The sequence below is a fragment of the Apostichopus japonicus genome, chromosome 9 (genome assembly GCF_037975245.1).
Source record: "Apostichopus japonicus isolate 1M-3 chromosome 9, ASM3797524v1, whole genome shotgun sequence".
In the NCBI taxonomy this organism is placed as follows: Eukaryota; Metazoa; Echinodermata; class Holothuroidea; order Aspidochirotida; family Stichopodidae; genus Apostichopus; species Apostichopus japonicus.
Genome location: NC_092569.1, coordinates 29,880,159 through 29,895,016, shown reverse-complemented (window position 1 = coordinate 29,895,016; position 14,858 = coordinate 29,880,159). Strand labels below are relative to the sequence as shown.

The window sequence follows — 14,858 nt, the reverse complement described above, 5'->3', positions numbered from 1 at the left end:
TATTTCAACAAGAAAGGGCTCACTGCAGGGTTATTGCAGGAAGCATGCATCCCATATTATAAGTTTAATTGCTTTCTGTACCCAATTGCAATCCACAACTTGGACATGTAGTATGTTAAAGTTAGCTTACCTTGAAGGATTGAAGTATATTAAAGTAAGCTTACCTTGAAGCTTGTTTTCTTGAGCAAATTAAATTCAAGACAGTTTGACCTTTCCTTCTATGTCTTTCTATGTGTTCTACAAAGATTATTTCTGCTTTTATCTTCTTCATGGGTTACCTATATTCTACATCGATTACTGTGTATGTACTGTGTGCTGCTGTTCACATGTTCTACCATAGCTATTCTGCCTACCTACTGTATATATGCAGCATACAACTGAATACCAGTTGTTACATGTACTGTATGTTCTTGAAAGATTACTGTATCTTCTACATGAATTACCTAACTAAACCTACGTGGCAGACATTATAGTAGTCATTACGTTTGTTTATGGTGGATTACCTACTCATTGCACATATTGTTGATCTATGTGTTATAAGCAGGAGGATTATCTGTGTTCTCTAAATGAACCTGTAGATATGTATACATTATCTGCATATAATCTACATATAATCTGCATATTTAACATGATTCATATTCTGTAGATATATACATTATCTGCATCTAAGCCTGAAAACAGCAGTTCTCATAATCTATCGTTTCTTCTTCTTCGTTTTTTTACAGAGATCTTCGCTTCAACCAGATCTCAGAGATCCAGCCAGGTACTTTCCGTAACTTGCCAGAGCTTACAACCCTTTTACTTAATAATAACAAAATTACCAGGATAGTCAACGGAGCTTTCTCAGGTTTATCCAATCTGGAATATTTGTGAGTATATTACACTACTAGTACATGTATGTACGTGCATGTGTCACATCATTTGTGTTTTACTTTCATCGGAGGAGGCACAAAAGAACAAAAATAGTTAGGTCCCCCCACCCAGGGGAGACCAACATTTTAAGAATCATCCCAATTGACTACAAAGTGAACTTCACAACCTCTCCATGTGTACGTGGAGGGAATAGGGGAGGAGGGGGGGGGGGAGAAGGGACAGGGGATTTGTGTGCATATAGGCTAATGATCATATGTGAGTTTACTTCATGTGGCTGTTTGAACACTACAGTACATGTAATTTGCAATATTGTTTCCACAATGCAATGCATCATTTGCATCCACAGACTCATACTGAAAGTCCCCCAAAACAGATATTAACTGGTCACAGGAATTGGTATTAGCAATTGATAGGAAGGAGTAATTGATTCATCCTCTTTATATAGTAGTTAAAAAATAAATAAGCATAACCCATACAGCAAACAATAGACACATATTCCGGTACATTTCATGAACAATGTTTTTGCACATTAAGTGATAACATGTGTGCTCCAGAAAGGAAGGTAGGAGATTTACTAAACTGCTTTAGCTGGTCTCCGTACTTCCTCTGCCGATGTTATTTTCGACACAGTTGCTTGTTGGTTGAATTCTTTGTCTTTGTGTGGGAAAATTCACACAAGACTTACCAATCTACAGTATGCACTTCAGTTTACCGTAATGTTGGAAGCAATATTCGCCAAGTACAGAATTTAAGTTGGCATTATTCTATTCAAAAGTCTTCTGCTTTTGTACATGTGACAACCACAATTAGCCTGTACTGTGTAAATGGGGCTCATGCTGTATATATAGGCCTATGTGTGCCTAAATTTTTCACATGTAATGCAAATTCTGTTCGTAGGTGTACAATTGACACAATTGTCTCTTACTGACCCCACTCCCCTTTCTCCGTCTCCCACGACTAAAGTATTCCCCCTGTCAGAAGGAGGTGGTGCTGGGAGGAGGGGGGAGGGGGGGGCGGTGCTGCATTCCACTGGAAGACGTGAAAACCCAACACTTAAAAAGCGAACAAGTAACGAAAGTACATGAAAACAAGCATAACATCTTAGAAGAAGTATAACAGCTAAAAAACATGTATATACACAAAGATGACCAACCGCCTATCCACGACCAGAGCAGAGTAAGGCGAACGAACGAAGTAGCTTCGCGGAACGACTACCTGAGAAAATAACACTAAAATACACTAATATAAAACGAACGCATGGGCGAGAGTTGCACACTAAAAACAGCCCCCAAACTCCCTTCCCTATAAGAAAAGGATACTTATCAGGCTGTAATAGGCTGTTGGAACGTCTAGAAATCCTATACTTAGGAAGTCTCTTGGTAAAAATCCAAGGTATTCCGGGCAGTTTCCGAAAGATAAAAATCCACTACGAAAACGCATGAATAAACACTTTGGATGGTAGAATGAGAAGGAAGGGCATTGACCGGATAGGACCGGTCACTGAGGGTGCACAGTGTTAAAAGATTACCAGGGCATACTAGACATGGTAGAATGAGGTGCTAATGTTGTGGGGAGACAGGTAAGCGGGTCACTCGTAAATATATAAACCGATCAGTAAGTTTTTTCAAGTTTATCATACATGCTCCTTTCAAAAAGAATGTCCTCAAATGTGTTTTCTTTTGGTCTTTTTCTCTCAGATATTTATTCAAGAATGAAATTTCCGAGATAGGAAGTGAAGCGTTCGAAGGTCTCGAGAGTCTCACCCAGCTGTACCTATATTCCAATAATATTACAACAATTTATCCCAATACCTTTAGCAATCTACCATCTTTAGATAGATTGTAAGTATAAATGCATAATTATCACTCTTATCATATTAAACATCAGTCATAATAAAGTGTTTTTACTTTGTCCATTACTACAATCTTGTTTGATAGAATCACCATGCAAAAGGTGTGTCCCTCTATGTCGATTTACATTCTGCCCCCAACCCCCCCCCCCCCACACTGTTCGGCCCCTTTGTCCTTCCTCTTCATGGTATTTCAGCTTGTTAATTTGAGGTATGTAGAGATACTGTTAAATAGGTCTACCAGTTAAGAAGCATATCTGCATATTTAAGTTCATCCATGTTGCTCATCCAAATTTCTTATCTACTTAGAGTCTTGTTTGGTGAAGGGTTTGACATTTTCTGGGAAGATGAACTTTCTATTAAGGAAAATGCAGGAATATGGTTTTTGGCAAAGACAGCTCACCATACAGCAGAAATAACCTTCCCCCTCCTCTAAGTTACCATTTTTTTAGCAAAAAGTAAAAAATTAATCAAATTACTTCCACAGTTTCGGGAACAAATACAAGGTGTGTGTGTTTGTGTGTGTGTGTGCTATACCTGGGCATACGATGTTATACATACCATATTTCAAAAAGTGTATCAGTCTTTATTTTCTATGTGTTGTTTTCTTCCTGCAAAACATAACAAGATCAACATTGCAATTTCTTTTCATTTTTTTTGGGAGCTTGATAGGGTGATATCCAACTATCATGCACCCCCCTGAAGGTTTCTTGGCAGGTAGTGGCTATTGACATTCTAAGCTTCTTTAAACTACACAGGAAAACCAATTCCAATCACTTCCCACAAGCCAAACAAGCAGAGTGGTAGTAGTGAACTTCTATATTGTCATCCATAGCATCTTGTGTCAGAGGAAGTACTTGGGCCGTTGATTGGCCACTTTAAAGTACATTGCTAAATATGATTAGGAGTGGCTGACCCAATTCATGGTATTTTCAACAGGGGTTTGGATAATTCTGATAATTCGAGGAGCTATTTTCTGATGGATTGATGGGGTCCTCTGCCAATCAGATATGTTCTAATCATGATTTAGGGCATTTATTGGGGTCTCAGAGACTACCTAATGTTATCACTATGGTGATGGGTGATTTGTTTTTCAAAGGTATTTCCTTTGAGGTATCATCAAAAGTTAAAAATGTCATTTACAGGGCAATAATAGATTTACATAGAACATTATGGAATGAGCTGTACTTGGCAATCAGAAGCCTGGTTATTGTTATTCCTGCTGTTTTGTGAAGGAAGAAAAGAAAAACAGAATGTTGGTATTTTGAAGGCCAATGTGGACAAAAATGGCTACAGCTCAATGATCCCCAGAAGTATTTAAACTTGTATGATATAACAAACTACTGATGGATAATCTGTTCTTCTGAATTGTTTAAGTTTAACAAGTTTATTATGAATGAATTCTAATCTTGCATCCCACTTGCTGCCAAGTATATCATATCGAGGACCAGAGTTTATATAGTGGGTAAGTTGTATAGAGAAAAGCATATATCAATCAATACAGATATTGTGATTATTACATAATATCTATTTGTATTTACCTGTATCACTGTAAACATGTTCAAAATCAACTCCAAAACTACAATTTATAATATTTATAAGATTTAATTGGTTGATTGATTGTTTGCAACACATTGACATGCCATAGCCATCTCGTAAACTCGACAACTAACTGTTCAACTGGGCATATAGAATGAGACCAAAATTGTGCTCAGAGGCCAGAGAGATGATGCATTCATTGTACTGCATATCAAACCATGATGCAATACACAACAGTCACCTCATATTGATGAAAACAAACTTGCCAGGATCAATTGGACACAATCTCGTGGTACAAAAATAGTAACAGAATTTTTTTAATATAAAGTGTGAATTTGTGAGCTATAACAATACCAGAAGTGTCCAATAACCAAACACTATCCCCTCACTTCCAAGTTTTCCACATAAGAGATATAAATTAATCTGTGTGCCAACGTTGACTGTCCTACATTCCCTTCACCACATCTGCTTCCTAAATGCGTCTCAGTCGTGCGGAAGTCTAGAGTCCTAATTATTAACCAGCTTATCAGTTTGGGTTAGAGGTGCTGTTTGTCAAACACAAGATGTGGATGTCATGCCATCTGTGTTCTTGGAACATGAAGTGGTTCAAACTCATTAAGGAAACAGTATCGGTGATAAGAACAAGAAGAATGAATGAGATTTATATAACAGGAGTGAGGTGTTTTCTGATCCTAGAGTTCACTTCCAGTGCACGATTTTTTGTTTTAGCAATCTGAGTTGAAAGGAATTACTACTTTTTTATCAATAAGAAACATGTGTTAAAGTGGAATATAATTCAGTATCACTGAAAATGTTACCAAACTTGGAAGAATGGGTGAGGATGATTTATACTTGCAGGTGTAGGAGAGTGGGAGCAAGGTGGGGGGTTGGGATGTGAAGGGAGAATGTGTGAGGATGAGTTATACTAGCAGGTGTAGGAGAGTGGGAGCAAGGTGGGGTTGGGATGTGATGGAAGAGTGGGTGAATATGAGTTAAACAAGCAGGTGTAGGAGAGTGGGAGCAAGGTGGGGGATTGGGATGTGATGAAAGAATGTGAGGATGAGTTATACTAGCAGGTGTAGGAGAGTGGGAGCAAGGTGGGGGGGGGGTTGGGATGTGATGGAAGAATGTGTGAGGATGAGTTATACTAGCAGGTGTAGGAGAGTGGAAGCAAGGTGGGATGTGATGGAAGAGTGGATGAGTATGAGTTATACTAGCAGGTGTAGGAGAGTGGGAGCAAGGTGGGGGTTGGGATGTCATGGAAGAATGGGTGAGGATGAGTTGTATAAGCAGGTGTAGGAGAGTGGGAGCAAGGTGGGGGTTGGGATGTGATGGAAGAATGGGTGAGGATGAGTTGTATAAGCAGGTGTAGGAGAGTGGGAGCAAGGTGGGGGTTGGGATCTGATGGAAGAATGGGTGAGGATGAATTATACTAGCAGATGTAGGAGAGTGGGAGCAAGGTGGGAGTTGGGATGTGATGGAAGAATGGGTGAGGATGAGTTGTACAAGCAGGTGTAGGAGAGTGGGAGCAAGGTGGGGTTGGGATGTGATGAAACAATGTAAGTAACAAGGATTGACAGTGCTGTCAGTGGCAGTACAATTAGGTGGGCTCGGTGAAAAATGATTACGTTTGTTACTAGGCCTCCTTGCATTACAATGGTCTGCATGTTGATGGTGGAGTACTGAAGTTTATTTTCAAAGAACGAATCTGTGATGAAGAAGGAAAAAACTGGAGCAAAATATGACAGAGTGATTTGTGTGATGCCAGGGAGTTAAGTTAAATAAGTTAAGTAAAATAAGATTTTACTAGCAATAAACAATGAGGTACTCTATGTAGGAATATTTAACTGGTGTTATAATATTTGGATGAATTACCAGTAATTTATGACTATTCATCTGGTTTGCTCTTGAAATGCTATGAAGTGCAGATCCAAGAAATATGACTTGTTTTTTGAGAGGCTGATATGATATTGAAAACAACCGCTAAGCATGTTTTCATTTTTCCCTTTTTTTTTCCCTTTTTTTTTTTGAAATGTAGATTAGAATTCTTATATAAAGCTTATAAGAGTTCTATAGGCAGCTGGCCGTAGTATAGATCAGCTCATCACTTTATTAACCATTTATGTGCGCATAAAAATAATTTACACTAATATTATTTTTCAAAGTCTTAATTCATCACTGCTTTTCACACAGAATTTTTATTTGTTGTGTGTTTTGTATGTAGATAATTTTAGTTGTATAAAAGTTAATGTAAATAAAATGTATGAACCTTTGTATTGCTGACATTTTTCTGGGTATTGTGAAGGTGGTGGGGGATGGGTGGAGGATCAAGGAGGAGGGGGATCGATGGGGCAAATCAGTAGAAGGGGGAGAGAGAGGTGCTGTATGGATTTAAGTGCAGCTAAAATTGAGAATTTGAAGAGAGAAGCTTGATTTGAAATATTTTCATGCCAAACCACTCCATTTATTGAAGCTGTGTGTTATCATAAAATTGCTACAAGTTTGTGAAAACACCCTGCAACCATAAATTGTAAGACATGGTACCTCAGGCAACACAGTCTGTTCCAAGAATGATTTTGAACAAAACTACTCTATATGTATCAATGAAATTTAGTCAAAAACGTTTAATGATTTGCTATTTAAAAATATTAAAAATAGCTTGCCGTTTTCTGACAAGTTGATCTTCAAAAACCATTTAGTTGAAACTTTCCTTGTGTTGCCATAAATTTGCTTTATTATTTTTCTTCTCCTTCTTTCAGCTAAAGCTATTTCAAATTGTACCTATGTAGTATTTATTTGTACACTTTTAGAATAACAATTGAAGGACAATTAAATGTTTAAGGTCATGTACCCTTATGTATAGTTACAGCAGGTATAGGGTCTATGTTAGTTAAAATATATATGACACATGCTTGACAGTGAATGGATATCATGTGATGTGTCATGTGATACTTGATATCATGTGACACATAATGTAATATTTATTGCATAATGACATGTGATGTGTTTACATGATGTCTTGTGACATTCTGTCTGCATAATGACACATTGTCATGTGATACTTTATGTCACGTGACTTTTCAAAGGACATCAACAATAAGGAAACCAGGGGTACACACTTACTTTGGGTGATGAATCCATTTCTATGTTTGATGTCCATTTTGTTTTGTTTTACAGTATTCCCCAGTTCACTATTTAGTAGGTCCAATATCAGTGTAAGAACTATGTGCGATAGTTTGTTTATAGACATTCATCAACAGACAGACATTTCATATCCAGCACTCTCTTCTCTGTTGGGGATCTCTTCTTTATTGCCCTGTTGGACCACATTTCAGCCCCTTCCCCAACATTTTCATCTCCCAGCTCTAGCTGGCTATCCTTTTTTTCTCCCACTTTCTCTCCTCCATCCCTCCCTGACCCTCCCCCTCCCTCCCTACCTCCTTACCTTGGTATAACCAGTGGTTGGTGCTACAAGGTCTTTTTAACCTACCACCCGTGCTCTTTCGCAGATTCCTCAATATAAACAACATTTCAGTGATTGCTCCGGATACCTTTCTCGATCTACCTTTGCTGAAACGGCTGTAAGTATCGACTGTAGGAGGTCAGTCACCCTTGGGGTTTGGTGTTCATGGATAGCTCAATTTTTTAACTCTCACCCAACATCTCTCCTACCACACTAACATTTTCTTACCGCGGGTAAAATTTCATGAGGTTAATAAAAAACCACATTTATAAGCTGACTCTTCAAAAACCCAGCTTTAACTTCAAGGTTTCCCCCCCTCATATTTACAAATAATGGACTTATTTTTTTGGGATTTTTTGGGTGGTTGTTTTTGTTTGTTTGTTGGTTGTTTCTGCTGCTAAAGAATGGAGGATATTTATGTAATCTTGTAGAATAACAAAAGACCATATAAGTCATTGGTTGTTAATGACAGAGTTATCCATGTGTCATTGCATTGGATTTCATAACACAGCCACTGTAGGGAGAAGACCTTATGGCATTCAATAATATCCGCTGAAGTTTACATTTAACTGCCAAACCTCAAAGTATGTTTACCGTTCCACAAACAACTTGCACAATCAAACAACCAAAAGCTTTTTGCCTCTTAAGTAGATAGGTGAGGGAGGAGGAGGGAAGGGAAGGGGTTGGATAGTGAGGGGGATAGAAGGTGAGGGGGGCAAGAAGGAAGGAGGTTCGATCGAGGAGGTACAAAAGAAGATAATTAGGTGCGGGGAATGTAGATTAGTAATAATGATGCATTATGGCAGAGATGTTTTAAAGATTCGTCTAAAATGACAATTAATCTCCTTATGTTTCCATAACATACCAAATTAACTTAACTGTTGGACATGTCACACAAAACCTAAAATACCAAATTAACTAAAATGTTGGACATGACACACAAAACCTAAAATATCAAACAAGGCATGCACATAAAAAAAAAAAAAAATATATATAAAAATAGTGTAAATAGTCAGATCTTTGCGCTGGTTCCTCTGCATTCTGTTTTGAATGAAAATATGCATCAGTTGTTTTTATCTGCAAGCATACCTCTAAACCCTTTGTGAGGATGGCTGATGATTGGATAATTTAGGAGTTGGGTGGATGGATGGATGGTAAGGCTGTGTTTTAAATACATCAATGGCATGGTTAAAGCTGGTGTGGTCAGTCCATCATCTACATTCTTGAAGAGGCTGTTTTCTTCATGCACTGCATGCTCGCCCTACAATTATGCACAGTGTCCCCATTGCCTGGTCAGTAACATCATTGCATGTCTGTACACCGTGTAGCTTGGCCTTCCAGGTTTACGTCTATTGCTATGTCGTTCTGTATTTTTGCACTGTCAGAAATGTACACACCAATTTTCCTCTCTCTCTTTTTTTTAACTCACTGTCATTTTCCATTGCTGTTTGTATTTCCATAGGGCACTACATGTTTGAGCTATAAATTAATGGTTAATTGTTAGTTGGTAAATTTTTAGTGCTTTGCTGTGCCATAATTTGTAACGAAAGGCATCGTGTTTAGAGAGGCAGAGCTCATGGTTTTCTCCAATTACATAAATTAATGGGGACAGAATATAGACTATTTAATGCGGTCTATCTCATGAATAGCTAGAAGATAAATCTCTACCAGGTTTACGAAAATTGTACACATTAAAGATTTTTCATCCTCTTTGGTGGATAATTTTGCAGAAAATTGGCAAAAATAGGGATAGATAATATACATGGTTATTTAATTGGAAATATTGTCCAAAAAGCCCTGCAGTGGCAATTTCTTAGGAATCATACCTGTTACAAGCAGATCTTTTCAATGAGTTTTGAATCTTTGGTATAGCTTGTTTAATTCGACTGGATACAATGTGGAAATCACTTTACTGTGCATAAATTTCAGTAAAAGCAATTGTCTACTAAAAGTTAATAAATATTTCGAAGCACAGTAAAATTGAAAGGAAAGTATTCATCCCAATTGCTTGCTAATTTATCATTCATTGTTGAGAAACTATCTAGAAGGGTGCATTTTTTTTAAAGGGGACTGGTCAATTATCTGTTAAAGTCTAGCCAATAGAATTGTGTGCATGATAGTAAATGTTCAAAGCACTGTTGTGAACAGGGTTTTCAATGGTGGGGTGGCGAGGGGATGGGGCAAAAAGTTAAAAATATACAAACCTGATTGAGGTAGGGTCATGAACTTAATGAAGGGTGGGTGTCTTGGGCAGGGAGGGTTGGCCTGATCTTTACCTGAATGGAGGATAGGGGTGGGGGGAAGGACAACTTCCACCATCCCCTCTCCCCTCTTTGGGCATGCCACTGGTTCAAACACAAGTAATTACTGATTATAAAGCAATTCACCTGTCACTTCAAAACTTTGCTGTTTACCTTGAAAATTTTGAAACTGAACTGCTTTTGTCCACCAGTGAGTTTTGCTGTGGAATGTGAAGGTATAAACTTTCTAAAAGTGAATGACACATGTTGTAGAGACAAGTCTGTGTGCAGAAGGATAGGTGATAAGGTTGCTATGGTGATAGACAATTATTGAGGACATCAGTTTGTGCTGCATGCAAGGGAAGTAAGTGTGCCACTGTATTCACATTCTTATCTTGAATGAAAGGTTCATACTGTGTGTTACCAATCTAACATGCAAGTTGTGATGGGTTGCTCCGTAAACACCACCTGTTTCTTACATGAATAGATATATAACTCCTTCAACATCGCATAATGAATCATTATGATGCAATATTTCACAGCTTCAAAATAAAATTAAAAAACAATACAAAGAAAGGAAAGTACATTTGCAGACATAGTACTACAACATAGTGCATAAAAAGTAGTGTTTACAAGGGTACCAAAAATTGGGAACCGGGTACCCGAGGCTCTTACCCGTCAGGTGTCCTGGTACCTAGAAATTTGTCTATTTACCTTCTGGTATAGCTATTTTCAATAAATTGCATATTGAAGGCTGTAAGATATCAAGTGTATTTTTTCTCTGACAATGTTTCCATGTTCATACATGTTCGTTAATTTCAATTTGCAGTTGTTTCTTTCAATTAACCTGTTATTTTAATAATTTGTAGCTACTGAAACATTTTTAAACTTCTTAAAACATAAAAGAAAAGGAATATACACATTCAATAAACAAATTTAAAGGATTCGGGTAACAAATTAGGAACCGGGTAGTAGAGCGTCGGGTGGGGACCCGGGTAAACACTGATAAAAAGTCATCCAAACCAGAATTTTACAATTTTGTAATGTTTCTGTATACTAAGCATTTGTAACAGCCATTGGAACACTTTGGTCTGGGAACAATTTATAGTAGGAATGAACCTCCAGCTAGCTACTCTTGAAAAGCAAATATTATAAGGATTGTTAGCGTGCAAAGTAAGCTGTTCAAGCGATGGTTACCAGTCTAAAATTTGAGGCCGATACTGTACATTGATGACCTTAAAGGTCAGGACGGTGACATCATCAGTGACATCATCAATACTTAGTTTATCTTCTTGAATCATTTTGTTACAGGTGTTAACATTAACAAGCAATGTGATTACATTGTTCTGTTTTTATTTTTTGGGGGGGAGGGGAGGGGAGGGGGGACTTATTTCCTTTTCAGGGCTAATATCATATTTAGATAATTTTAAACAAAATATTTCTATGGATGGCTTCCAGGCTTAATTACAAGGACACTGAATGAACGAATGAAGTCCTCAAAACTTGGCAAATGTCCTGATCTGTGAGAAGCTGGACTGTGTTTCTTTCCTTCATAATTTTGTTTTTAAAATAACTGGCTACCTACCAGTCACTCATTGTTTTGGACCATGGGCATCATATAAGTCCTACCATTGTTACAGAGGTTTACTTGAATAGCCTTATCAACCTTCCAATTTTTTCTTTTCACTATTTTGGGATTACTTTTTTCTTTAAATTGACTTCCCCCTCAGGGAAGGTTTGAAACCACCCAGGATTCCAAAAAAAGTTATCATCCTAACCAGAATAAACTTGAACTTTTTCTTTGTGATTTACTGAGAGAAAACCAAGTTACAAAGCATGATAACAATGATGTCAACATGATGTCAATGCAATATCATAACATGTTGCATGGGAGGTGTCTAGCCTGAAATTCCCCTCAATATATTGTCAATTTTGCACAATTTTTCTGTCTTTACGAAACTGAAAAGAAAAAGATGTTCTGCAATGTAGCTGTTGACGTTGTAAGAGTCGCTATGACCTATATCTCTATAAGGACTGAGGCAGTATATGTTTCTTGAAACAGAACCAAACTGTTTGAAACAGAACCAAACTGTTCTTAATTTGGCTTTAAAGTTCATCGAAAAAGTCTTGAACGAGACAAATAATTATTGAAAAATTAGAAAATTGAGAGTGCAACTTGGAAGTTCATGACATTGAAGTATACTTTTGAATCCAACAAGACATTGCTGATTGGTTGTCTCGTTGCCATAGTGACCTTTGGTATTGATTAAAGAAGGTTGTCTGTCCAGACTCATCATTTTGTTTATCTGTCATCTCTCATTATCCTGGAGATGTTAGAATCTGTTACATCCTATTAACTTCATCAATTAGAGTGGGATAGATATATGCACTTTTTGTTCACCTATTGGGATTCCTAATTGAGATAGGAAGTGATAATAGACATATCCCATGGAGAGATCATAAGAGTCCTTTTCAAAGTCTACAGACTCTCTATGACTGAAGTGGCTTTTGAGATAAATTTTAAGAGTTTTTCGATGCTATTTGATGTCAACATCACATGACAATGTACAGTGGTTAGCTTGCTTTGAATAATACTGGGTAGGCCTGGAAAATATATCTGTCCACACATGGAAATCTACTTCACGATGTGTGTGTGTGTGTCTAAGGAAAGGGGGGGGGGGTTGGGGAGAGGAGGTGTAGATCAGTGACCTTTAAAAGGAGGGTTATTGGCCCTGATGTTGCTGAAGGGGACTCCCATGTAGGGGTTCTTGGTTGAGGTCTTCTCCAAGGAGAAAATGAATATTTTAGATGTCTGAGGCATATTAAGGCTGTAAATTAGGTCTACACGCAAGTTTAACTGTGCTATTTAACTACATGGGATTCAAAACTTGGGGGGGGGGGAGGGGACATCCACATTCCTTGGATCTGTGCCTAATTTGGGAATGGGGGGCTCTGTAATCTAGCACAATATATAGTTTGTTACAATATTAATTATCACAAGTGATACATTGTAGACAGTTAACCACACTTTGGGGGGGGGGGGGACGGGGACATCCACATTCCTTGGATCTGTGCCTAATTTGGGAAGGGGGGGCTCTTTAATCTAGCACAATATATAGTTTGTTACAATATTAATTATCACAAGTGATACATTGTAGACAGTTAACCACACTTTGTGTAATACAGTCCTGTACCTAACATTATACAAAGACCTTAAGCGTAATGTTCTTGTTCCTGGTTCTAAGGTCTGTGATGTGTCGATCATTATTAACAACATTAATTAATGATATATTTATATATTTTTTTAAATGATGCATTAATGTCACTTTTGCTTATGAGTCAGGATTAACAATGGCTTCATAGTCATTCTCATTAGGGAATAATTGAATGTATACTGAACTCACTGATTACTCATTAGGATACCAATTAACCCATATATGTGTGTAAGGTATTCATACTGTAGATACTCTAGACAGCTATCATTCTAGTGTATCTACTTTCTAACATAGAATATGAAATATCTACATTCAGCTATCCAGGATTATAATTTAGCTGCATTGGGTGTCACCTATCTAGATAAGATATTGTACATTTTTTATGAGCAAACATTGCTACACGAATGTAAAGATGTAGCTATCAGTTGCAGCACATGGCCCTCCAATAGTCTCCACAGCTATGACATTCATGAGGGTATGGTGCTGCAAGCTCAAGACCAATAAGTATTGGTCAGATGCCTGGGCTAGCCATCTCCCATCCCCCCCCCGAAATCTCCCATGCCCTACCCCATCCCCCACTCAATCTCAGACCAGTACCGATGAGCCTGATCAATATTGCAAATCTACAGTAACTGCTGAATGGTATGTACTCAATCTAGGATATTAAGTAGTAACTCTACAAGCTAACCTTTCTCTGTAATGCAATGATCTTTTCTCTGAAATTTTGGTGTCAATAATTATTAGTAAGAATTAAGCGAAATGGAAGAGAAATGTATGCTTGCCTCAGTTGCTCTCATCGTTTTAGGTGTGAACAATACTTGGCACAGTTAAGAGACCTGTCTTTTCCGATTTGCTAGGCTTGGCGACCATTTCAGCTTTCATTTCGCATAAATAATCACCTCCCATGTTTAATAGTATAGTTTTGTCATACTATATAAGGGGAGACTGGTGCATGCATGCATGCATCAATCAAATAACATATTAACCTTTGACATATCATTGGAGGATTATGTGAATATTATGTGAATGACAATCACGGCTTGCAACGTTGGTTAATATAGTACATCGTCAGCAGCTGTCTTAATTAACACCTCTCGTACTAATTGCTTGCTGCATATTTGCTTTGCTCTATATATAACAATGTAACAACTTTATTTGTATTTGAGTATATAATCTTATCTTTGTGTTCTTGTCAAATTATCTCTGGGAAATATGTACGAGTGGGCTGCGGTGTTATTTCTAGTAGATGAGTTATATCTCTCTATATGCTGGTATGTAACATATTAAGCACTTCTCTGTATTGTCAGCACCTCTGTATCTATATCTGTATATATGTATATTTCCTTATGGTTCATTTGTATGGTCTTGATTTACCCCAACTGGTAACCTTTAACCTTTAATGTTTATTCATGCTGTGTATATTATGCATTTTTTTCTGTTCCTTTGAGTGTAGTGTCCTCCGTTCATACCTAACATTTGATTTCTCTATTCATGTTGACAGTGGTCTGCTCAGTAGTGTGCACATATACCACTGTCAGGGAGTGTGGGGGGGGGGGGTTGGAGTTAGAGGGAGGATGGAAGAGCAGATAAGGTGGGGGGGGGGGCATTAAGTGAAGTTACAGGGGAACGAGGATGAGTGAAGAAGGGAGAAAAGTGAGATGTGAAAACGTTTGTTTGTT

The 14,858-nt window shown here is 37.7% G+C and overlaps 1 protein-coding gene across 3 annotated transcripts in view; it reads left to right on the top strand.

Moving 5' to 3' along the window:
• Positions 1-14,858, top strand: part of LOC139974103 (peroxidasin homolog) — a 77,038-nt gene that overhangs the window by 30,517 nt on the left and 31,663 nt on the right. For 2 of the 3 annotated variants that reach the window (XM_071981018.1, XM_071981019.1), the window contains exons 2-4: positions 726-869; positions 2,571-2,714; positions 7,771-7,842. In XM_071981018.1, coding sequence (XP_071837119.1) covers positions 726-869; positions 2,571-2,714; positions 7,771-7,842 — 360 coding nt within the window. The remainder of the gene's footprint in view (positions 1-725; positions 870-2,570; positions 2,715-7,770; positions 7,843-14,858) is intronic. The other variant, XM_071981020.1, reaches the window with a different exon arrangement.